General features: G+C 42.2%; 1 protein-coding gene across 4 annotated transcripts in view; it reads left to right on the top strand.

Moving 5' to 3' along the window:
- The window catches only part of LOC129704606 (E3 ubiquitin-protein ligase RNF123), a 184,890-nt gene that overhangs the window by 51,350 nt on the left and 106,513 nt on the right, over positions 1-27,027 (top strand). For all 4 annotated transcript variants that reach the window (XM_055647838.1, XM_055647839.1, XM_055647836.1 and 1 more), the window contains exons 20-24: positions 7,833-7,953; positions 11,346-11,447; positions 19,926-20,026; positions 21,507-21,699; positions 23,619-23,764. In XM_055647838.1, coding sequence (XP_055503813.1) covers positions 7,833-7,953; positions 11,346-11,447; positions 19,926-20,026; positions 21,507-21,699; positions 23,619-23,764 — 663 coding nt within the window. The remainder of the gene's footprint in view (positions 1-7,832; positions 7,954-11,345; positions 11,448-19,925; positions 20,027-21,506; positions 21,700-23,618; positions 23,765-27,027) is intronic.

The raw sequence follows: 27,027 nt of genomic DNA, 5'->3' as shown, positions 1-27,027 counted from the left end.
TAATGTTTCGCAGCTCTACCCATATCGATTCCACATCCTCCAAGCTAATGTCCTTCCTTTCTATTGCGTTAATCTGCTCTCTAACCAGCAATGCTACCCCACCTCCTTTCCCTTTCTGTCTATCCCTCCTGAATATTGAATATACCTGGATGTTCAGCTCCCCTGGAGCCATGTCACCGTGATCCCAACTATATCATAGTCATTAATAGCTATCTGCACATTCAACTCATCCACCTTATTACGAATGCTCCTTGCATTGAGACACAAAGCCTTCAGGCTTGTTTTTACAACACTCTTACCCTTATACAATTATGTTGAAAAGTGGCCCTTTTTGATTTTTGCCCTGGATTTGTCTGCCTGCCACTTTTACTTTTCACTTTGCTACCTATTGCTTCTACCCTCATTTTACACCCCTCTGTCTCCGCTCACACATTTAAGAAACCCTTTCCCTTTAACTCCATCCTCAACTATCCCATTCAACACCCCACCCCCCTTATTCAGTTTAAAACCACCCGTGTAACAGTGGCAAACCTGCCTGCCAGAATGATGGTCCCCCACCTGTTAATGGGATGGATGAAGACAGAGGGAAAGCAAGGCTTATTTGAAGTTAGAGAAGTCAATATTCATACCGCTGGGGTGTAAGCTGCCAAAGTAAAATATGAGGTGCTGCATCTATAAGCAAATATGAGGAACATCACCTCATATTTCACTTGGGCAGCTTACACCCCAGGCCTGTCTTCTACTGGCCTATCTAATCTTTTTTTTCCGAGTCCACCTTAGACAGCTCCACTTCATACCATTATAATAGTTCTTATTTATTTTGAAGACACTGGCTTTGGTCCTGCAGTATTCAAACCCTGTGGCAAAAGTATAATCTTTTGAGCAATATTTACACAATTGTACCATCTAGTGGTGAAAAATGATTTTTTTTCTCTACTGTAGACGGGATGGTCTTTGATTTTGATGGCTGAGGATTAAATGTTTTAAATATTCTCTGGTGAATTTTGAATTTATATTTAGATTAGGTTTTCCTTGAGGTGCAGAGGATCATGATAGAAACGGTTGTGTTAATATAGGTATGAATATCTTTTTTGTGGTGAGCTGCCTTGTTCAACTCGGGCACGTACCAGTTTAACATATCACCACTGAATGTGCCAAACTAGCTCTATGAATGATGATGAGCAAACCACCATGAGAGATTCTAGGGACGCCGTCATGCCAACCCACACCGCCACCCTGGCTGCACATTGACTGGGACTGCCAATGGCAACCCTCACCACACCCCAGTCGCCTGCAAGCCGGGGATTGTCAACTCAGCTGTGTATGATGGTTCCCCGGTCACTGCCTGGCCGGAGGAGTCGATTCTGACAGCTTCCCCTTGATTGACACTGCTGGGTTCTACTGCTCCCCCAGTTGCCTCCAAACCAGGGACCTTAAATACCGACAATGCTAGGTCCTGCTACCTTTCCGACACGTCCCTTTCCGATGCTAACTATGCCATCTCTCCTACTCCTGCATTCCTACAGCACGCCGAACACCCCCCTCCCCTCTGAGCTCCTATCCTCCCTCCATTGTAATGCCCCTGGGCCCCCCTCTCCTCCTCCCCTCCTCAGAGCCTGGATCTGTTTAGTTTACACCATCCCCTCTGACCTGCCTCTCCAATCCTGAACAGTCTGTCCTCAAAGAGACTTTACCGTTGCATCCTATACCTCAATGAATTCTGAGCCCATTATTATATTGAGCTCTTCTGTTGCCTCCAGTCCGGCTCAATTTCCCTGGCAAAGGAGTATTCGCCTCCCAGTGATGACCCCTTCTCCAACCCCAACATGTCCCATCCTCCTAGACTAAGCCTGCTGGCTTCTACCCTCTCTGGACCTTTTTATTGCCAACTGCCAGCGCAACATCAACTGTCTTGACTTCTCCACTTCCCTTACCCACTCCAGTCTCATCCCCTATGAATGCACAGCCCTCCGCTCACTCAGTAACAATCCCAATATTGTTAACAATCTACAAGGAAGATGCAATTGTAGTCTGGCAGGCTGACTTCTACACTGCTAAGGCCAGGAGCCAGCTCTTGGACATCTCATACCATTATCATTACCTCATTGATGAACACCTGGTCATCATCCACTGGACTGTTACCAATATCATCATCTATATCCCCCTCCACAGCCTCCATCCTCTGTTCCCAGTCCATACTCCCCATATCTCCCTCCCAAAATCATAAGCATGACTGCCCTGCACACCCATTGTTTCTGCCTGCTGCTGCCCAACTAATTCATCTCCAAATACCATTATTCTACCGTGTCCCTCCCTCTCTTGTCCAGTCCCTTCTGACCTACATCCTTAACACCACACATTCTTCAATACTTAAATAACTTTACATTTCTAGACCCCCATGGCCACATCTTTATCATTATGTACAGTCCCTTTACACCTCCATTCCCCACCAGGAAGAACTTGGGGACCTCTGGTTCTTCCTTGAGCAGAGACCAAATTGGTTCCCCTCGACCAGCACTCTCCTCCGCCTGGTGGAACTGGTCCTCACCCTCAACAACTTCCCTTTTCACAACTCTAATTTCCATCAAGTCAAAGGTGTAGTTGTGGACACTCAAACAATCCTTGTTCCAAATGTACCCTGGTACCATTCCCCAACTCTTTCTCTGCTACATTGACAACTGCATCCCTTCCCACCAAATCGCCTTTCCCCTGGTACATTGCCCTGAAACCGCAGATGTAACACTTGTCCCCGTATCTCCTCCCACAAGGATGTAGAGGATTTGGAGAAGAGGTTTGTTAGAATGATGCTTGGATTAGGGGGTGCTAGCTACAGGAAGAGTTTGACAGACTTGGATTAGGGGTTGCTAGCTACAGGAAAATGAGAGGCATTTGGATAGACCGTTTTCCCATTTTACTATCCTTTGCCCAAAGTTTTTGTGCGGGATAGTTTTTTTTAACACAAAGAACAGTGGGTGCCTAGACAGTGCTGCTGGGGAGTTAAAATGGTTGGCAACCAGGTGATCCAGCAGTCCCTGGCAGACCAAGTGCAAGTAGAACATAGAACAATATAGCACATGAAAAGGCCCTTCGGCAGACAATGCCTCTGCCAAACCTGATCCCAAGACCAACTCATCTATATCCATCTGCATCAATTGCAAGGAACTTTGTCCTGTCCCCTTTACCCCTTTTCTCAGCTCTCTCTAAAGCCTTCCTCTGGCTACTACAATCAATCTGAAAAAACATCTTGACCTGAAACTTCACCTAGCCACTCCTTCCACAGATGCTGTCTGAGCGCTGAGTTAGCACTTTGTGCTTTATTAGAGATCCTTAATTTTGTTCCGAAGCATTTTTTTTACTACATCCTTGGTATGAGTGACCATGTTTATATTTAAATTCCAGATTATTAACTTGTCCAAGTTCCTGGGATTCTTCACCTCTGCCACCACCATCATTCATGCCATGCTTAAGTGACTATTTAAAAAAAATCATGTAATTACTGCTTAACGTTTGATGTGATATACAGTTAGCCTGACTTTCATCTCAGTAAAGATTTAAAACAAAATCTTCTAAAATTTGATTTTTTTAAAGTTTCCTCTTTACATTTTTCTGCCTCTATTTCTTTCAAACTTCCATCCTGCCCTCAAATTAATTTGGACAATCACTAGCACCGCTCTCCCCTTTCTTGATCTCTTTGTCTCCATGTCAGGGGATAGACTAACGACTAACATCTACTACAAACCTACTGACTCCAACAGTTATCTAGACTACACTTCTACCACCCTGCCTCTTGCAAAGATGCTCTGTCTCCACAGCATCAGCTCCCAAGATGAGGTTTTCCATTCTTGGAATCCAAAATATCTATGTTCTTTTGCAAATATGGTCACTCCCTGCTATCATAGGTGAATCCCTCACCCATGTGTTCTCTGTGGTTCTGCTCTTGCTCTCCCTCCAACCAGACAGAACAAGGATAGAATTTCAGGGATGCCTCCATATCCAACACATCATCCCCTGACATTTCTGTCACCTCTAACGTGATCCCACTACCAGTCTCATCTTCCCATTCCCACCCCTCACCGCCTTCCTCAGAGACCGCTCCCTCTGCAACTCCTTGGGTCACATACGTTTGTACTCAAACCACCCCCTCCAACGCCTATTCCTATACCTCCTCTCTCACCTCTGTCCAGGGAATCCAGCAGTTCTTCCAAGTGAGACAAATTTCCCATGCACCTCGTCTAAGCTCATCTACTATATCTGGTGCCCCGATGAGGTCTCTGTACATCGGCGAGACCAAGAATCTTTCAGTTGCTAGCCATTATAATTCCTTTTCTTCCCATACTGATCCTGCTCCATTGCCAGAGTGAGACACACGCAAACTGGGGGAACAACAACTCGTATTCCGCTTGGGCAGCTTACACAGAGAGTTTGTTTTCAAGATTTAGCTCTTAGGGCTCAAGAAATCAAGGGATATGGGGAAAAAGCAGGGTACTGATTTTAGATGATCAGCTCATGATCGAAGGGCCAAATGGCCTACTTCTGCATCTATTTTTCTATGTTTCTAACCCTACAGTATGAACTTACACCATTGGCACCTCTTCAATCATTTTATCTCACACCTGTCTGCTCATCTCTGGCTGTTGTCCAACCATCTGCCAATCAAAAAACCCGCCTCACCTGTATTTATTACCTCCTAGCCCTTGTCCTGCCACTCCACTCTTACAGCTTTATTTCACTTCCCGTCCCGCATTTCATCCCGCCACCCCCGCCAAACAGTCTGAAGAAGGACCCTGACCCAAAACGACACTTATCAATGTTCTCCAAAGCTGCTGCCTGACCCACTGAGTTACTCCAACACTTTGTGTCCTCTTTTCTAACCTAGCATCTGCTGTTACTTGTTTCTATATTCTTAAGATTTAGTTCTGAGACCAAGCTTTGCTTCCCCATCTTAATGTTGATTGGTTTTAAATGTTATTTGGTCTCAAATAAGTTTCCTACAAAGTGTCTTTGACCTTTTTTGTGTCTTAAAGGTATTATGTAAATTCAAGTTTCGGCGGTATAATGGCACAGCTGATAGTTCGGTTGCCTTATCGCACCGTAGATCTCGATTTACTCCTGACCTCGGGGGCTATCTGCGTGGAGTTTGCAAATTCTCCCTATAATTGCAAGCGTATCCTCCCAGATCCCAAAGATGTATGATTCATAAGTTATTTGGTGAATGCAAATTGCCGATAGTGTTTAGTGTGTGGTAGAATCCAGGTGGAGATGGTGGTAAAGAAATAGGATTATTATAGTGGTTGATAGAGTAGATTCAGTGTTCCGTTTCTGTGCTGTCTCACTCGATGATTCGAGGTCAGGATGGAAGTAAATGGACACTTGCTCTAAATCTGTTTAACTGCTCATTAGCATGGAACCAGGATTGATTTCCTGTCTTCAAGGATCGAGCACAAACCAGCTGGATTATGTAGTTAGCAGTGTGAAGGAGCTGACAAATTTTGATTTCTCACAGCAACAGGACCTGTTCTGTAACCTCACCAGCTGCTGCTGAACAAAGGTATGGCATGATGTTGGCATCGTCTGTTCCACATCAACACAGGAAGAGAATGTTGGGGATGGAAAAACTTCATAGCATGCAGGTACAGCAGGCAGTGAAGAAAGCGAATGGCATGTTGGCCTTCGTAACAAGAGGAGCTGAGTACAGGAGCAAAGAGGTCCTTCTGCAGTTGTATAGGGCCCCAGTGAAACCACACCTGGTGTATTATGTGCAGTTTTGGTCCCCTAATTTGAGGAAGGACATTCTTGCTATTGAGGGAGTGCAGCATAGGGTTACAAGGTTAATTCCCGGGATAGCGAGACTGTGATATGCTGAAAGAATGGAGCGGCTGGGCTTGTATACTCTGGAGTTTAGAAGGATGAGAGAGGATCTTATTGAAACATATAAGATTATTAAAGGTTTGGACACGCTAGAGGCAGGAAACATGTTCCCGATGTCCAGAACCAAGGGCCACTGTGTAAGAATAAGGTGTAAGCCATTTAGAACGGAGATAAGGAAACACTCTGTGGAATTCTTTGCCTCAGAGGGCGGTGGAGGCCGGTTCTCTAGATACTTTCAAGGGAGAGCTAGATAGGGTTCTTAAAGAAAGTGGAGTCAGGGGATATGGGGAGAAGGCAGGAACGGGGTACTGATTGGGGATGATTAGCCATGATCACATTGAATGGCGGTGCTGGCTCAAAGGGCCGAATGGCCTACTCCTGCACCAATTGTCTATTGTCTAACATGAAATAGCAGCAAACCAGAAACAAGTAGTATAGTCCCAGGGAATGCTGCTTCTACAAACTCAGGAATTTCAGTTGTTTGAATATTAACAGGGATTCAGTCAGTATGAAAAGTATAGAGGCACAGAATCCTTAAGTTGCATTCAGGAGAATTTACTTTTGTCTGTGCCGAACATGATGCCAAATTAAACTAATCTCCTCTGTCTGCACATGATCTGTATTCCTCCATTCCCTGGAGATCTATGTGTCCATCTGAAAGCCTCTTAAACTCCACAATTGGCATTCATCCAATTTATATTGCAATTGGCTCTGCAACTAATCTCAGTTACCTTCAATTATTGGTGGAAAGAGGTTCCTTCCAAATCTGTTCAGAATTTCACTCACCTGCCAAGATTTCTCCTGCCCCTCTTCCACCTCCTAATTCCATTAGATAAACACAAAAAGCTGGAGTAACTCAACGGGATAGACAGCATTTCTGGAGAGAAGGAGTGGGTGACGTTTCGAGTGGAGACCCTTCTTCAGAATCCATCTTCATAATTCCATTAACCTGGCTGGACCTTTTTTCCCTGAGTTACCTCCTCACCATCGAGCTAGTCTTCCACGTCTTGCTAATGGAATCTCTCTCCTTTCCTACTGACCCCAGCTTTTTAGCTCCTTCCCCATCCATCAACGTACATTGGTATGATGGTACAAATGGTACATTTCCATGAGCCTTTTTTCCTCATTTACCACCTCTCTACTCATCAAACACCCCACGTCTTACCCCATTCTTCCCAATCCTCCTCTTCCTTGTCCCTCCTGTCGCATTACTCTCCACAATCCTTACCCTCCACACTGCTTTCCCTACCTTTCTCCTCCGTCACTCGTATTTAACTCTTTTCATTCTGTCCCCATACCCTGCATTGTCCATCTTAGACAATAGACAATAGGTGCAGGAGTAGGCCATTCGGCCCGTCGAGCCAGCACCGCCATTCAATATGATCATGGCTGATCATCCACAATGAGTACCCTGTTCCTGCCTTCTCACCATATCCCCTGACTCCGCTATCTTTAAGTCTATCTAACTCTCTCTTGAAAGCATCCAGAGGATTGGCCTCCACTGCCTTCTGAGGCAGAGAATGCCACAGATTCACAACTCTCAGTCTTTGACAGCTTCCTAGATTACAGGTGTCAAGCCACACGGATCCAATGTTATGAGGAAATTGAAACATTTGATCACTTTGAAAGACTAACTATCCAGAAGTGTCCCTCATTGCCTTCATCTGGCCAACCAACATTTACTAATTCAAACACTATAGTGCAGGGGTTCCCAACCTTTTTCATCCCGTTTACCCCGGCATCTTTAATAGCACATAACAATGTTATTTCACTTACTTATGAACAACTAATGATGAACATTATACCAGAACTAAGTAGATCAATGAGAAAAAATATGTACAAATCCAGAATCAACAAATATATCCCCTGGGGAGGCGGAATTTACCCCCTGGGGGTAAATTTACCCCAGGTTGGGAGCCCTTGCTATAGTGCTAACAGCCAGAAATCTTTCTCTACCTTTTCAGAATCCAACAATTCTTTGCCCTCCTGAATACATGGTGTGCTTCTTGCATCGACTGATTGTTGCTTTGCGAAGTTATTGGGATGAATACAGACTGAGGAATCCATCAGCAATACCAAGTGAAGGTATAGACCAGTGTTTAATTGTGAGTGATGGTGGGGTCATTATCTCACTTGTATGTTATGAATGATAAGAACACACAGTTCTATCCTGACACATAAACTTGCCTTCTCGAACCAGCTTCATGTTTATTCTGTTATCATACGTGGACCATTGATGTGCATTAGTCTGTTCTCACTGGAGTGTGGAAGAGTGAGGATTGACTTTACAGGAACATACGTTTTCTGAAACTGTTGAGGGTTTAAGTTCAAAGAGAATATTTCTTCGAATGAGGAGTCCGTTCCAATGTATGCTCTCAGAATGAGAGTTGTCACTTTAACATGGAGATGAAGAATTTGTTCTTTTGGAACATAGATCAGTACAACATAAGAACAGATCCAACCGCCACAATGTCTGTGCCGATCATGATGCCAAATTTAACTAACCTTCTCTGCCTGCACATTTAGTTTAGTTTAGTTTAGAGATACAGCGTGGAAATAGGCCCTTTGGCCCACCGAGTCCGTGCCAACCAACAATTACCCACACACTAGTTCTACCCTACAAACTAGGGACAATTTACAGGAGCCAATTAACCTACCAAACTGCACGTCTTTAGAACGTGGGGGGAAACCGGAGCACCTGGGAATAACCTAAACTGTCCCAGGGAGAACGTACAAACTCCGTACAGACAGCACCCGTAATCAGGATCAAACCCGGGTCTCTGCCACTTTAAGACAGAACTCTACCATTGCGCCACTGTGCCGCCCTGATCCATATTCATATACCAAGCACTAATCCATATCCAAATCCAGAATCCAAATGGATCACGTATAATCCATATACGTGATGCATATTCCTCCATTCCTTGCAGATCTATATGTCTATCTAAAAGCCTCTTAAACTCCACTATCGCATCTGCTTCCACCACAACCTATGGCAGGATACCAGGGACCCATCACTTTGTGTAAAAAAAAATATAGGCTCATCTCCTTTTAAATGTACTCCCTATAACTTTAGAGCCTTCTAGACCTTTCCACCCTGGGAAGAATGTTCTGACTATCCACCCTTTCGATGCTTCTCATAATTTTATATATTTCTATCAGGTCTCCCCTCCAACGTTCCAGATAAAACAATCCAAGTTTGTCCAACCTCACCATACAGTGCATTCAGAAAGTATTCAGACCCCTTCACGTTTTCCGCATTTTGTAACATTACAGCCTTATTCTAAAATGGTTTAAATTAATTTTAGTTTATCATCAACTACACACGATACCTCATAATAAAAAAGGGAAAACAGGTGTTTAGAAATTTTTGCAAAGTAATTAAAAGAAATAACTGAAATATCACATTTACATAAGTATTCAGACCCTTTGCTATGACACTCAAAATTGAGCTTCAGTGCATCCTGTTTCCATTGATTATCCTTGAAATGTTTCTACAAATTGATTGGAATCCATCAGTGGTAAATTAAATTGATTGTACATGTTTTGGAAAGGCACACACCTGTCTATATAAGGTCTCGCAGTTAACAGTGCATGTCAGAGCAAAAACGAAGCCATGAAGACAAATAAATTTTCCGTAGACCTCCGAGACAGGATTGTGTTGAGACATAGATCTGGGGAAGGGTATAAAACAAGCTCTGCAGTATTGTAGGTCCCGAAGAGCACAGCAGCCTCCGTCATTCTTAAATGGAAGAACTTTGAAACCATAGAGCTGGACGCCCGGCCAAACCGGTGCCAAAGTGAAAATGGTTGAGAGCTTCGAATTCCTTGGTGTTGATACTAGCAATGATCTGTCGTGGACCAACCACAATGATGCGACTGTTAATAAGGCATGCCAATACTTCTACTGCCTGAAAGAGACTGAGGAAATTCGACATGTCTCCAAGGAGACATTCTACATTCTAGAGATGCACCATAGAAAGCATACTGTCAGTTGCATCACAGCATCGTTTTGGAAGAGTTCTGCCCAAGATGTTAAGAAATTGCAGAGAGTTGGAGAAAAAGCTCAGTCCATCACACATACCAGACATTCCACAATTGACTCAATTTGCACTTCATGCTGCCTCAGAAAAGCAGTCAACGTAATCAAAGACTTGACACAAAGTGCTGGAGTTACTCAACAGATCAGGCAGCTTTTGTAGAGACATGGTTAGGTGACGTTTTGGGTCTGAACTCTTCTTCAGACCATTTGTGGTCTGGGAGGGAAGGTGAGCTGGAAGAGAGGTGGAGGTGGGACAAAAAGGTCAGAATTTGAATGGAAATGGGAAGGGGAATTAAAATGGTCAGCAATCCCTTCCCATTCCCATACTGACCTTTCTGTCCTGGGTTACCTCCAGAGAAATACCACTCACAAACTGGAGGAACAGTATCTTATATTCCACTTGGGTATCTTACACCCAAATTGTATGAGCATTGAATTATCCAATTTTGGGTAACTAACCTACCAACATCACCCCCATTTCACAACCCCCATTTTCCAACTCTCTTCCTTGTGACCTGCTCATCCATTTGTCCCATTCCCCTTCCACCTCTGCTTCTCACACTGACTTCATATTTCACACATCGTCTATCCTTATCTCCTTCTCCCACACTTTTATACTTTACACCTCTGGCCTTTGTCCAACTATCTGCCATACTAAACTCTCCCCTCCCCTGTATTCACCTATCACTTGCCAGACTTTGTTCCACCCCTACCTCTCTGCCAGCTTTCTCCCCTCTTACTCCATCAGTTTGAAGAAAGGTGTTAGAGAGGTGGGGTGGAACACGTCTGGCTGGTGATAGGTAGTATCTCAGGAGAACACATTGCCTATTCATGTTCTCAAGAAATGCTGCTTGACCCGCTGAATTACTCCAGCACTTTGTCTTGTTTTTGTAAACCAACATCTGCAGTCCTTGTGCCCAGTCTAAAACTTGTCCCACCCCGATCATTCTTTGTGCTCCCTGCTCCCATCTGGCAAAAGGCACGGAAGCTTCAAAGTGCACACAACCACAAGGCTTCTTCCCGTCTTGTTATCAGGTTTCTGAACGGTCCTTCCAAAATCTATGTTTGACTTGATTGTACTTATCTATAGTATGTCCGATTTGGTTAGATAGTATGCAAAACAAAGCTTTTCACTGTTCTTTGGCACACGTGTCAATAATAAACCTAAATGTAAATTGGGCGTGTGGAGTGGTAATCCATTGACTGTGCGTGTGGAGTGGTGACCCGTTGACTGAATATGTGGAGTGGTGACCCATTGACTTTGTGTGTGAAGTGGTGATCCGTTGATTGGGTGTGTGAAGTGGTGACCCATTTACTGGGTGGGTGAAATGGTTAATCCCATGACTGGGCTTGTGGAGTGATGATCCATTGACTGGCTTTGAGGAGTGGTGACGCATCATCCATGTTTCTGGTTACTTTATTTTTGTGCTTCCAGATGCATACGTACCCCCCCAGCTCTTCTTCAATGGGAAGGTGGATTACTTTGACCAGCAGAGGCTCGGTGGCCTGCTTTCTCATTTAAAAAAAACTCTAAAAGGTGAGGCAGTAGGTATAAATTGTTTTTTACATTCAATTATCAATGCCAATGTATATTTCCTCAGAGCAACTCAGTGTTTAAAAAAACATAATTTGAGCTCTTTTCCGTGTGACATCTCTTGTGTGTCAAACATACAACCTGTTCTCCAGATTCCAGTGATACTTTGACTGAGCATACCAATTGAATAGTTGTGTATTATAGGTGCGGCACAATTTGTGCTTTATCAAATAAATTCTCAATACACTTTGAAGAAAAGTGCAAAACAAAAAGATCAAAGCATGATAGTGCAATAATGATCGCAATTTTAGTTGAATAGCTCATAGTATGTATGTAAAACATCATACACCAACCAAATAGGTTGTGAGAGGAATTTAAATAAAGCAAACACTCACTTTTGCCATTGACCTAAAAAAAAGATCAATCCAAAAGAGTTTTGAATGTGGGAGAAAACCACATGGGCATAGGACAATGTGCAAACGCTACGTAGAATGCACTCGAGGTCAGGATTGAACCGGGTCTCTGATACTGTGAGGGAGTGGCTCTACTAAATGCGCCACTATGTTGCTCATGTTCTGGCTGCAAGTAGTGTAGGAGTATGGTGCTCAATCATGTATTGATAGTAAATGGTTTATATAGGTGAATGTGGCAACTAGCATTAGTTCAGGCTGGGTTACAGGCAGTATAACAAGAAGGACATGGGCAATAATATCTGTGCCTGACCCCACTTTGTGTGTATGTGCTGAGAGTGGGATCAATAATATCTATTCAGTAGAGTCTGATGTCCAGTTGTCTTGGTCTTTGTGGATTAAAGCTTTACTCTGCCAAACCTGTGCAGTAGCTGGTGTGCAATGGCTACATGTTTAAGGAAGTCACACACAGCCTCCACCCTTTAATGTGATGTTTGGAATTTGGAAAGTCACAAATATTGTGGTTAGTCTAAACAATGACAGGCCTTAATATTACTCTGCTGTGATAGTTCACAACCTCAAAATGCTTTGTCAGTGAGAGATAGAATCCCACGGCACAGGAACAGGCTGTGCCCAACATGATGTCAAGATATCAAGATAAATATATCTTATCTGTCTAAGCATGTTTCCTGTCCCTCAATTCTCTGCAATTCCAAGTGCCTATCTAAAAACCTCTTAAACACCACTATCGTATCACGTACCTGCCTCCACCATCACTCATGACAAAGTGTTCCAGGAAAGCACTGCACTCTGCCAAACCTTGCCCCTCTCTCCATAATGCTATGCCCTCTAGTCTTTTACATTTCCATTCTTTGAAAAAGGTTCTGACTCTATCCATGCCTCTCATTACTTTAAAAACTTATATCAGGTCTCCCCATCACTTCCAGTGCTCCAGAGGAAACAATCCAAGTATGTCCAACCTCTCCTTATAGCTAATACCCCCTAATCCTGGCAGCATTCTGGTAGACCTCTTCTGCACCCTCCCCAGAGCCTCTACATCTTTCCTGTAATGTAACTCCAAACGCGGCCTAACCAAAGTCTTATTGAGCTGCATCTGAATCGTTGTCTCTGTACTGTACACTGACAATGACAATTAAAATTGAATCTGAATCTGAATCGTAACTTATACTCAAGGTCCCTACAAATGAAGGCAAGTATACCATTCAAGTTCTTTACGACTATGCGAGTGTGAGGCCAGCGGAAGTGTGAGATTATGCGAGTGTGAGACCAGCGGAAGTGTGAGATTAGATGGCTCTTGTGGTAGAAGACTTCGGAGACTGGCTTGATCGGAGAAATCTGAGAGATTTAGTGAATGCATAGATTAAGAAGTGGCTGCATAGTGGAGTTTAACTAAACAATGCTCTTTGTGTTTTCAATGAAAGTTGTTAGCCTCATCAAGCAGTCACCACCAATTGTTTTGTAACATGTCTCTTCCTTTAATTTTCACAATAAATACAAGATGGAATTTTAAATAAACTTTGTCCGCCATTGAATTTTCACAATGTTGAATTTGCCACCATGCACCCAAGTGGATGTGTCTGCATGAAAGCGGCATCACCATCAGTAACGGGAGCTGTAACAGCTGGAACAGCCTGTAATATTAATTTCTAAGTTCCCAACCTGCTTGAAATGAATGCTTCAAATAAAGTTAAATATTTATTACACCAGATGGTAAAAAACAGGTCTTTATGATGAAAGTGATTTAGAGCAGCCAGTAAATGAAACCAACAATTATGTTACGTGGATCAAGGCCATGGAATAGCAATAAATGGTTGATGGATTTGTAGGTAAGGTCTTGCCAAGATGAGGAATGTGCTTGAGTCAGGGTTTCTGCAGCCTACAGCCTGAAAGTATTGGTTACTGAGTAACCTAATTTGCTTTTTCTTAGTTTTTTATGTGTCACAATGTTAACCTTTGTTCCCAATGGTGAAGGAACAAATAATTTAGCATAGAGCACACAAACAGGACCTTCAGCCCAATTCTCTGTGCTGACTAAGATGCCCCATCTAAGTTAGTTCACAACGCGGGCAGGTGGGACCAGTGTAGATGAGCCATCTTAGTTGCCATGGGTAAGTTGTACCTAAGGGCCTGTTTTTTTTTCGTGCCTTATGACTTTAGTCCCATTTAACTGTGTTTGGCTCATATACCTCTAAAACTTTCCTGTCCATGTATTTGTCCAAATATCTATGAAATGTTGTTATTGTACCTTTCTCAATTATTTCCACAGGCAGCTCGTTCCATGTATCCACTACCCTTTGTGTGGAAAAGTTACCCCATTGGTGAACTCTCTCCTCTCTCACTTCAAACTAAAGTCCTCTGGTTCTTGATTCCCCTAACTGGGAAAAATCCTTTGTGCATTCATTGTATTTATTCCCCTCATGATTTTGCACACCTCTACAAGATCACCCAACAGCCTCCTGTGCTCCAACACATAACATCCTAGCCTGTCCAACCTTTCCCTATAGCTCAGGACCTTGAGTCCTGGCAATGTCCTCGTAATTTTTCTCTGCACCTTTTTCCAGCTTAATGGCATTTTTCCTACGACAGGGTTACCAATAACATACCAATCATGCCTTGCACATACCCACCTAAATCATTGATATAGATACAAACAGAAATGGGCCTGTCTGAGGCAAACCATTATTCAAAGGCCTCCAGTCTGAAAAACAACCTTCCACCATCTGCTTCCTCAGTATTTCAGTATTCAGTATTTACTTTAATGTCATTTTAACTGCGTACTTACATACACAGATGAAACGAAAAACATTGTTTCTCAATCAGTTCCCATCAGTGTGGTTAATAAAAACAGAATAAATACATATAGCTTTAAAAATTAAAATTACCGTATCTAAAATAGGCCTAAAAATTGAACTAAAAACAGACATTCAGACCGAACAGTGGCTTTGCTGTGACAGGTGCCTAGCTGTCAAAGTATGGGCGAGGTTAGATGTGTTGGCGTATAATATATGGGGAGGGGACATGGTCCGCTAATCAGTCTTATTGCCTGTGGAAAGAAGCCTGTCCTGCCATGAAGCTAATTCTATATGCAGTTAGCTAGCTTTCCCTGGTTTTCATGTGATCTAATCTTCCAGGGCAGCCTGTGCAACCTTAAAAATGGCCTAGCTGAAGTTCATATAGACTACGTCTATGGCCCTGCCCTCATCATCCTTTTTATCTCCAGAGGAAATATAAGTGATGTTTCAGGTCGGGAAGGTCAGGTGTAGAAAAGAGTCCTGATCTGAAACTTCACCTATCCATGTCCTCCAGAGATGCTGCCTGATCCTATGAGTTACTCCAATACTTTGTTCTAATTTCTTCACTTTTGCTTCCCAACTTTTAAGTACTTTGTGACTCTTTGCCATTTTAAAAGGGCAGATAAATCACTATTTCTGATTATAATTCTGGAGATTCTGAATTGTTTTGTTTACTGGTTGATGGATAATGCTCTGGCAAGTTTGATAAGTGTTCCCATCTGCAGGCTCATTGGTGCTTGCCTGGCACTGATTCAGTTTCCTATATCAATAATTGGGAGTCCAGATGTCCCAGTCAATTTTAGTTTAAAAATTTGGTCAGTCTGCTACACGCACATGGTTAGAGCTCCATTGGTGAATCTCATTTGGCTGATGTGTAGTTACTTGCAGGGCTCTTCCTTAACTTTTTTTCCCTGTTGCCAGCCGGGCAACTTAGGCAGCTTTTTAGGTTGCAAAATGACAGTTTAGGTGGTCAATTTAAGACGGCTTGCATGACGCGTGCGATAATGTGCTCGAACAAAGTGCGTAGTTACCAGTCGGAATTATGCTCAATGAAGCATTCACATATTATTTCTGCTTCAAATAAAGTCACAAACTAAACATATTCACCAATCAAGACATGATATATACCACAATGACATGCAGCAAAGTTACAATACAGTATCTCAACTCTTTTTACACATTGCAATTAATGCAATTTCTATTATTTCCTTCCACTTCCCAACAAAAATGTGGTTGGATTATTCAGCGTATGATCAACCTGTGTCAATAAATCCTTGACTATGGTAACATATATGCTTAACCATGCACACTACAGATTGATGCAAGCATGTTTTCTGTGAAGGACCGAACATTATCATGACATGGCCATAGCATGGGTCGTTATTGCTATTGGTACAGAAATACTCTCGCTTCCCACATAATTTATCCACAACAAAATATACAGGTTGCAAGGACATTTCTAAAGGCATTTTATGATAATAGCTGTTAAAACCGACTATATCCATCTGACAGGTTAAATCACTGACATTAAGTGACTTGTCACATTAACTGACATTAACTGACAAGAGATGGCCAAAGGACTTAACTGCAGCAAATGTTCTTTTGGTAATATGTTTAAAGGTGTCAAAACGCCACATTATCGGAGAATCAGATTAAATGTATGTGTTCTGAACAGCAATGAAGATACCCAGTTTGTATGCACCAGATTTGTTTTAAATTAGTGATAAATGCAGTTTCCATCATTCCCACTTCAGAATGAAAGTTAAAATTTCAACTGAAATATCTCCTGACCAAATTTGTGATGTATATGACCGACTGTAGAAGTAAAACCTGGATAAATCCAACGTATAGTTGTGAATGTTGCTCATTAAATACTCCATATTAAGAGCATTGATTTGCCGTTAAAAAATAATTCTGTAATAACGTGTCAACGGTAGCAGTGACAATCGAACACTGCGGTTTTAATCTTTCACATGTTCACAATTTAATTAATCCATCTTTATGGATTAAACAAATAATAACATTGGGATTTAAAACACATTTGATTGCATTTCATTATCAAACATAGTCAATTTTCGCTCTGGAGACATTTCCAGCACAGTAGGGTCGGGAGGGGAGGGGCCCTGTGAATAGATGGCGGGGGGTGAGAAGGCAAGGTGCTGGATGGATGGATTGAGGCAAGGGAATTAGTGCGTGTTGGTTGGAATAGGTAAAATTGTGTGGGGAGAGCACGTGGGATGTCAGTGGGGTTGAATGGGGTGGAACAGTATGGGATGAATGGGGGGCATCAGTACAGGATGAATGGAGGGATCACTACAGGAAGAATGAGGGATCACTACAGGATGAATGGTGTTATCGTTACAGGATGGATAGGGGATCAGTACAGGATGAATGGGGGGGTCAGTGCAGTGTGGATCGGAGGGTCTGTGCAGGATGAAGGGGGGATCGCTTACAGGATGAATGGGGCGATCAGTAAAATATGAATGGGGGGATCAGTACAGGATGGATGGGAGAAACAGTACAGGATGAATGAGGGGATCAGTAAAAGATGAATGAGGGAATCGGTACAGGATGAATGAGGGGATCAGTACAGGATGAATGGGGGGAGGTATGCAGGATGGATGGGAAAGCGGGTGAGTACAGAATGAATTGGGGGATCAGTGTAGGATGGATGGGGGGGTGGCAGGAGAATCAATGTGAGGTGGATAGGGAGATCAGTGCAGGATCAATAGATGCAGGGGGGTGGGAGATGGGGAGTGGAGCACAAGGGATGTCAGTGAGGACTGAATAGAGGCAGGAATGGGGATCCGTGAAGGACGGAGAGGAAGGGTCCCAGGATAAGGGGGGTGGAGGGTGGCGTACAAGAGAGAGAGAGGGGGGAGGTGGGGAGGAAGCAAGGTCAGCGCTCATCTGACAGGGACGGTATCATCGCCCCGCTGCCTTGGCCATCCCTGTTCACCGCCAAGTGCCGCCGCCAAAGGGGGAGGCAGTTGGGATCTCCTCGCCACCACCTCCCCTCCTCTGCCAGCCAAAAGCAAGGTGCGGGGCCAAGCGGTGCAGCTGCTTCAGACGGCGGAAGGAGGCCTCCCCCTCCCTCCCTCCTCCCGGCCTCGGCGTGTGGGAGGGTTTGTATTGAAAGCAGTATCGCCATTAGCGGATTGGCAAGCTGCTGCCGCTATCAGGGCAGGCGGGGTGCTAAAGGAGGAGGAGCTGCTGTCATGTCTAAGGGCCCGTCATTTACCCCACACCACGTATCTTTGCTCCGCACTACGTCGTCGCCGCCGACACGAAGCGTCACGTTCCTTTTCTCCAGAGATGCTGCCTGACCCACTGAGTTACTCCAGTTTTTTGTGTCTATCTTTGGTATAAACCAGTATCTGCATTGCCAAGCTGGGAAAATGAATCGTCATTTACGTTGCCCCGCGGCACTTTGGATGGTCATTGGCACCCGGGCAACAGCTAATTTCGAGCCCTGACTTGCAGGAATTCCAAGTCATTTGGAAAGATTTCACATTAGAGTATTTTTATTTTATTGGGCTGACAGATTTTAATCCATCAGGGTACAAAATGCACTTTGTAAAATAAACAATAAATTCATGGAAATTAAAAGGCAAATGAGGTAATATTGTGACATACACTCTGTCCCTTTCATTACAGCGGCTGCTTTAAGAACATAGATTGTAAAACTATATAGTACAGGAACAGGCCCTTCTGCCCACGAGGTCTATGTGAAACATGATGCCAAATTAAACCAACCCCCATACTTGATATATTCCTGCAATTGAAGTATTATTGGTTTCTTCTTTAGCCACTCCCTCTACACCTTTACCATGAGCTATCCCTGCCCTGCCTTTCTCATCGCAACTTCCTCCATCTCTTACACTAGCACTCATTCGCACGCACACGCACACACATACACACACACGCACCTTCCTGTTGAAATCTTTGCACCTATAATTCTTTGCACTGGTAATTTTCGAACTATAATGCAAAATTTTCAGTTTAATATTCTCCTCTTTCATTGACCCAAATGGGAAGGTATATTTGCAATTAGAGTCTTAGAGTTGTACAGTATGGAAAAAGGCCTTTTAGCCCATTTTGTTCTAGCGGGCCAAATTAGCATACTGATCTAGTCCTATTTGGCCCATAGACCTCTAAATCCTTCCTCTCCATATATATGTCCAACTATATTTTAAAAGTTGTAATTGTATCCACTTCCATAGCCTCCTCTGGCTGCTCATTCCATTTGCCTGGCTACCCTACCTTGTGATTTTGTACACCTCAAGAGGTCACTCCACAGTCTCCTATCTATGCTCCAAACAAAAAGTCCCAGCCTATCCAATTTCTCCCTACAATTCAAGCCTCAAAACCCAGATAACATCCTGATCAATCTCTTCTGCACCCTTTCCTACTTCCAATTCAGAAGAATACTTCATATATTGCCCTCTGAGTGATTTTTTTTGTAAACCAGCATTTGCAATTCCTTGTTTCCTTAAATGTTACCTTGTTATTGGGTAATAGGCAATGACTTAGGGACAGTGATTTTGATTGCAGACCAAGTTGGTTGAAACTTCCTGTCAACTCAAAGGCAACAGTACCCAATCTTGTTATAACCCAAGATGTAAAAAAAGAACTAAATCAATCCACCCCTGATCAAGAATAAAATGCAGCTATCCCTTCATAAATTACTATCGTTTTAGAAAGACGGAATGAACAGAGGCAAATGCTCACTCTAAGGAATTCCTAAATTTAGGATTGCCGTCCAGTGGGGCAATTCTAAATTGGGAAATCTTTGTGTAAGTTTTTCCAGTATTAAGAAATCCTCTGGAGAAATTGAGTGATTTCTCTCCCCATCCCCAAAATCCTTGTACAGACTTAAAAATGTGTAAAGTATTCATTCTAGCTCTGTGTTTCACTCAATGGATTATAATGATAAATGAAGGACATATGAAGGTATTGTTTGGTCAAGTTTACAATGTTTTTCAGTTTTTATAAGTTCTGGGAATATAACTGTGATATTTACTTTGACGTGCCTTTCATTAACTCCTCATCCTTGTTTTATGGTTCATCACCCTAGCGTGTTAGACATATGGGCTCATTCGGACATAGATTTATTTTGCCTAATGATATGGTAAACTTTGAGGTATTGCTATTTATTCTGGTACTCAGCAGTTTTAATTTCATTTTATTGTTGATATCAATAATGTGTACCAGTGCAGTAAAATTGAAGGCTCTAATGCTCATTGTATTATTCATAGACGATCTTGCATCAAAGGCCAACATTATCATCGATCCTGCAGAGATCTCCGCCATATCAATGGATGACTTAGATGAGGATGATGAGAATATAACTCAACAGGTACAAAAAGTGTAGCTTTGTTTGAGTTTGCACTGTTTAATGTAGTTAGTAGATTCCAACGGAAGTGGTAGTAGGACTATTGTTAATCAATAATTTCATAAGGATTGGGAGGGTTTATTATTGATATTCAGATGATGAAAATGATAGAGTAGCTGATGGTCACATGTATGTGCATATATCATCATTAGATGTTTCTAATTTACATTGAAGCCGCACATCATTGTAAGCAGTTTCTAAATGCTCTTGTAAAACTTATGTTACCCTTATATGGTTGGATTTCACATAAGATTTAGTTTATTTTATTGTTGTCATGTGTACTGAGGTACAGTGAAAAGCTTTTGTTTGCGTGGTCTCTGGTCAAAGAAAAGACTATACATGATTACAATCAAGCCACTCACAATGCACAGATAATGAGGGGTACAACATTTAATGCAAGATAAAGTCTGATTAAAGATAGTTCAAAGGTCTCCAGTGCTCTGTACTGTGCCTTATTAAATTATTGCTTTTCCAGGAAAGCTCTGTAGGGAAGAACTCAGAATATTAATCCGCCCTTACTCCATGAACACTATCCAATCTTTTTCTTCTTCTTGCACATGGCGTGCACAGCCTAAAGATGTAGGACAACTTGTTCTATTTGATCTTATTTGATTGTGCACACCAGGTTGATTGCATTTGTCGAAACAGGGCGGACCACATGAAGGTTGCAATCTCCCACCCCACTATCCAATCTGAAATCCCTTGATGTTATCCTCAAGATCCAGTGTGGGTAATGGGTCTTAATTTGAGTTAATTTCATTATAATAATCTTTAAAATACATAGGAATTGCATATTAAAGCAAAGCACAGTATTATCAAATGTAACCAAGACTAATAATAACTAAATGCATAGTATAGAGGAAATGGCAAAAGCAAATAAATTTGACATTTAATAAATTTGACAGGAGAAAGCAAATCTAAGCAAACATTGCGAAGCAGATAGAGCAAATACCTATCTCAAATAAGTAAGCTCATTTAAAAAAAGTCAGATGTGTTAGTAACAATATCAAGTGGGAAAAATTGACTTTAATACATCCTGCAGGAACTAAAAACATGCATGAAATCAGATGTGGTTAGAAATGTTGAAAGAATGATATGGTGAAAAGGGGACCTATGATAAATCTAGGACTGGCATGTCCTAAGGGAGTGCGGGAAACAGGGTCCTAGTCAGGAAACGGTAGCAGAAAGTTGAAAGGGAGCACATGGAGCACAGTTCAGGTATGTTTAAAGAGACCACAAGAAGAGGGGCTCTTGTATGTATAAAGGGAGTATGGGAAGCAAGATCCTAGTGAGCCAGATGCTGATAATCTAATCGCAGATTATTGGAGTTGTGTTGTAGAGAGGACTGGTCTGTAAGTGTTAAGTTTTAATTACAATTCCAGTCACTTATTCCATCTTTGTAATTGTATTCTGCCTCCTTTGCATGTCCTTTGAATGTTGGCAGAGGCTGGGTGGTGCTACCGCTGGAGGTGGAGCTCTTGCTAGACCAAGTTGGTTAAGTTCTCCAACTCTAGGCCGAGCTAATAGGTTCCTAAGTACAGCAGCAGTGAGCTTGATGAATCCCCGCCGATCCCTGGCGACTGTGGAAAAGGTGAAGGTTCGTACTCTGAATGTGGAGCAGAGGACGGAGGAGGACAGTAAGTACCCTTTTAGTCAGCAATAACATAACTTGTTTGACTTGTAAATCTGTAAAGTGTTACATATGAGCAGGAGACAACATTTGGTCACAAAACTACAAAATGTTGAAAAAAAATTGTTAAGTCAGACAGCTTCTGTTGAAGGATGAGTAAAGCTTGTTTTATGTGGTGGATATTTGATAAATATAGAGGTTAAATATTTATAAGCACAAAGTTTAGGAAAAGGGGCTGTAAAAGACAACAGCATTCATGCTATGGAGATCAAAACTGGAATGGTGAAGAAGGCAAAAGGCTTAAGTGTTAGACCAAGTAACAAAGGGGAAGAATGGGGCATTGTAGTGTGATTCCAGCACATAATGGGTAAATTACGGAACATACATCTGTAGCAACTGTGGGTTCCGGTTACCTGCAGCATACTTGCAACTATCTCCAGAACCAAATCCATCTGACTATTTATTGACTGTGTGGATAATTTGTTATTGAGAAATCATTAAAAATTTGTACTTAAACAAGCCAATTGCCAATTCAGGAAAAAGGTTCAAGTAGCTATGATATAGTCACTTTATTCTCTAACATAATGCTGGTTGTGAGATATTTTATACTCAATATACAGTTGAACAGTGAAATGATTGCATTATGTAATGTGTATATATAGAGTCATACAGCGTGGAAACAGGCCCCTCGGACCAACTTGCCTACATCAGCCAGCATGTCCCACCTACACAAGTCCCACGTGCCTGTGTTTAGCCCATATCCTTCCAAACCCGTCCTATCCAAGTACTTGTCTAACTGTTTCTTAAATGTTGCAATAGTCCCTGCCTTAACAACTTCCTTTGGTAGCTTGCTCCACCACCCTTTGTGTGGAAAAAGTTTCCCCTCAGGATCCATTTTGTATATTCCTATTAAATCTTTTCTCCATCACCTTTAACCTATGTCCTCTGGTCCTCGATTCCCCTACTCTGGGCAAGAGATGCACAATCTACCCTCTCATGATTTTATACACCTCTATAAGATCACTCCCAATCCTCCTGCGCTCCAAGGAATACAGTCCCAGCCTACTCAACCTCTCCCTATAGCTCAGACCCTCGAGTCCTGACAACATCCTTGTAAATCTTCCCCATACCCTTTCCAGCTTGACAACATCTTTCCTGTAACATGGTGCTCAGAACTGAACATAATACCCGAAATGTAGCCTCACCAACGTCTTATATAACTGCAACATGACCTCCCAATTTCTATACTCAATACTTTGACGGATGAAGGCCAAAGTGTCAAAAGTATTTTTGACCACCCTAGTTACCTGCAGAAAGGAATTATGTACATGTACTCCTAAATCTCTCTGCTCTACAATACTCCCCAGAGTCTGACCATTCACTGTGTAGGTCCTGCCCATCTTAGACTTCCCATGTGATGAAGAAAGGAGGCTGTAGAACGTGGTTGTTGCCTGGTCCAAGACAGGTATTAACCTCCCTACCATTGAAGGAATCTAAACAAAGCACTGCCTCAAGAAGGCAACGAATATCATCGAAGACTCACACCATCCTGGCCACCGTCCCTTACTGCCACCATCAGGAAAAAGCCTACAGGAACCAGAGAACCATTACCTTTAGGTTCAAAAACAGCTTCTTCTCATTAACCATCAGGCTATTGAATCACACAGTACAATGTTAACCATAACACTACCTCAGCACATAGTAACCATGGACTTTGTATAAGAGTTCCACTACATATTTGATGCACTATTATGGGCTGGTTGCCTAGTATAACTGATAATTTATTGTATTATTATTTATTAAATGTTTATTATTGTTGTGTTAATTTGCCTGTACAACTGCAGCAAGTAAGAATTTAATTGTTCTATGCCCGTTGCATATGGCAATTAACCACTCTTGACGATGTAATAAGATTGCTTCTTACAGTTGAAGGAAGCCATGGAAATGATGGCCTATTGTTAGGGCGTCCTCCTGATGAACCAGAACAACCAATCACAGAGAAATCGCTACTGGAAATCCTAGATGGAGCTATCATGATGTACAACCTCAGCGTGCACCAGCAGCTTGGCAAGGTAACGTAGTAAAGCTAGCCGAGAGACTGATGTGAGTAGAGGCACAAGAGACTACAGTTGCCGGAATCTGGAGCAACAACCAAACTGCTGGATGAACTCTGGACCAGGCAGCATCTATGTAGGGAAATGGTCAGTTGATATTTTGGATGGGGACAGTGGACTGACTGAGTAGAGAGATGAGATGAGGGGAAAGGGTGGGTAAAGGGCAAGCAATTGGAAGATCCAGGAGAGGAGGAGTTGATTGACAGATGAAGTCAGGTGGGAGAGGGAAGGGTGGAAATGACCATACAGGCTGAGAGGTGATCGGTGGGGGCTGATATTAATGCTGTTTGGTTGTAGACTATCCAGGCGGAATATAAGAAGTTGTTCCTCGAGTTTGCAATTGGCCTCAGGAGTGCAGGAGTCCAAGGATATTCAGGTTGATGAGTGGGAATGAGATGAGGAATTAAAATGTCTTGCAGCCAAGAACTCCAGAGGGCCATAGTGGACAGAACACAGGTTCTTGGCAGTCTGCGAGAGTAAACCACGCTGATAGCACCTAATGTAGATGTTTTTGTTGAACTTATTGGAGTGCAGAGAACAACTGTCTTCTTCTTCTTCTTCTTCTTAAGCCCTTTGCTCCTCTTGGGAGCATAGGCCATTGACAAATGTCCTCCACCTCACTCGGTTGTTGGCAGTTCTTTCGCAATCTCCCCAGTTGGGCCCACTTTCAAACATTTCTGTCTGGACTCCTCTTCTCCACCTGTTCCTGGGGCGACATCTTTTTCCTTGGGGGTTCCACAACTGCTCTTCTTAAAAGTATCACAATTTTACTTAATGCCAAGACACCACCTATGACATTGATTTAACAATGCTTCCAAAAGTCAGCACCTCCAATGGTGCAACACAGTTCCTATACTCAGCTGAAGTCTTGGCCTCATTCTATCACTACCTGCCATTCAGCCAGCATAGGCTGGAATTTCAAAGCATCACAACATCATGTGAATGTTATACTTCAAGTAATTCCAGGAATTTCTCTCACTTTATTTCACTGTGTAGGAAGAGTGGAAGGAACTGAGTCCAGCCAGCATATAATGAATCTCCAAAAGCAACAAAAAGTGTAACAATAAGCCCTATTTGGTATTATTCTGAAATTATGTGGCTATACATAGAACAGTACAGCACAGGAAAGGGGCCCATTGGCCCACTGTGTTTGTGCCGAACATGATGCCGAGTTTAAATTTATCTCATCTGCCTATAATTTACATAATTTATCTAATCTGCCGTATTTGCAATTTATACAATTCTATAGATGTTCCACACCATTCCTCCATAGCTGTTTCTTCCAACAAGGAAATAAATCTTACAATCCAGAGAGAAAGTACAAGGGGTTTATTCTTTTGTTTGACTACAGCTTGTGGTTGAACTGTTCTCCTCACATTGAATTGACATTGTGTTTCTCTGGTGCTCTGTAACATACAGATAGTGAAGATTAAGACTAATTAGCTCCGAATTGTGGAAAAAGCCAAACCGTATGTTGTAATAGATTCCATTAATCATCACTTCAGCTCTCTCTGGCACTGTGAATCTTGTGTGATTTTATCCAAGATCTGTGACTTGACAGCTTTTTTGTGAATAATTAATTTTTAAATTCTAGCTGATCATCCTTGAAATTATTCATGATGGAATCAAAACTAAGTGTAGTATTAAACCGAACTGAAGTAGGATGGTGGAGGATTATTGGAATGGACCAGACCGACTTACTCAATTTTGTTTTTATTTTAGATGACTTTCAGTTTATCCATGCTTTTTGTGCATTACCATTATAAATTTACATATCTAATGGTAGCGCCTTGAGAATCTATTATGCAGTGATAACACCCACCCACTAGATAACTTCACTGAATTGACAGTTATGTACAACTTCATTAATAATAGAAATAAACAAAGTTTAAGGTGTAATGTGTGCAGATATAAAATTCCTATTGCTAAGGACTCCCTCTGCATCGTTGCATTTTTAACAGGAAATAAGTTATCCCACATCTCCATTAATAAGATTTCCTGTGTGAGAAATGCTTGGCAGTCAGAGTTTACATTAAAATGGGATTGCACTATTGACAGAGTGCAGAGCGGGGAGATGGAAATGATAAGCTTGGCATATAATGTGTTTCCACCCATCATTGCAACCCATTCCACCCATTTATTTCCTTTGCTGACGATGCCCATGCATTTCACTCAACTCTCCACCATTAAACTATTTCTCAGTTGTTTGTACACAAAAATGCTGGAGAAACTCAGCGGGTGCAGCAGCATCTATGGAGCGAAGGAAATAGGCAAAATAGGCCAAATTCATAATTCATATACTGATGCTCCTCTGGAGGGTCTTTTATTGTATTATTGTTAATTAACTACCTCTGCATGACAACAGATCTAAAAGAGCCCGTCCCTCTGATGGATCCTGGGCAAGTGGCTTGGAATGCATTCTACCTGGGAAATTGATGGCAGTAGCACAGTGTTTGATAGGTCTTAAAGCATTAACAGAAGTTTCACAAAAGAGACTCATTAGCGAAATTACGTCCAGGGGCAGCGGTTTCCTGGATGCATAATTTACTACGGAAAGGGAAATAAATGGAATTTTTATTTTCAGTTATGTTAGAATTGTATATTGGTGAATCCTTGGGGTAAATTTTGATACCAGGATAAATGATATTTAATTTCAAAGTTTGCATGTGATATGAAAGCCAAAATAACAGGAAATAATATTGCTGATAACAAATCTCATAAAGGCACGGACAGACAAATGAAATAAGCAAACACATTGTACAAAAAAAATTAACATGGGTAAGTGAAAAGTGATTAAGGGAGAGGGGAATGGCAATATTCATCAGTTGGCACAATTGGTACAATTTTAATGGGATGTAAAATCAGAGATGTCACAAGAAATCTTTGAAGGTAGCTGGATGAAATGAGTGGGGAGGGATATGAGCCGCAGCTCTGTGGGAACAGTTTGTGCACAGGTGCATGCATACTGCACTTGTGGTGATTATGGGTGGGTCATGGGGCACAACCAGGAAATTGAGCTATGTACAAACACTCAAACTGTTCACAGGAGTGACCATTGCTGCTCCATCTGAGCTAAACGTTGTAAAGCTTTCAGGTTGCGCTTTGGAGGGTGTTGTCCCAAACATGATGATACATAGCATAAGACCAGTAACTGCAGAATGAATTAGTTATTTGCAGCTGCTAATGTTACATAATTCAGATGTTAAATCATACAAACCTTC

The sequence above is a fragment of the Leucoraja erinacea genome, chromosome 16 (genome assembly GCF_028641065.1).
Source record: "Leucoraja erinacea ecotype New England chromosome 16, Leri_hhj_1, whole genome shotgun sequence".
In the NCBI taxonomy this organism is placed as follows: Eukaryota; Metazoa; Chordata; class Chondrichthyes; order Rajiformes; family Rajidae; genus Leucoraja; species Leucoraja erinaceus.
The sequence above is the reverse complement of the archived record's forward strand: the minus strand, read 5'-3'. Positions and strand labels throughout refer to the sequence as shown.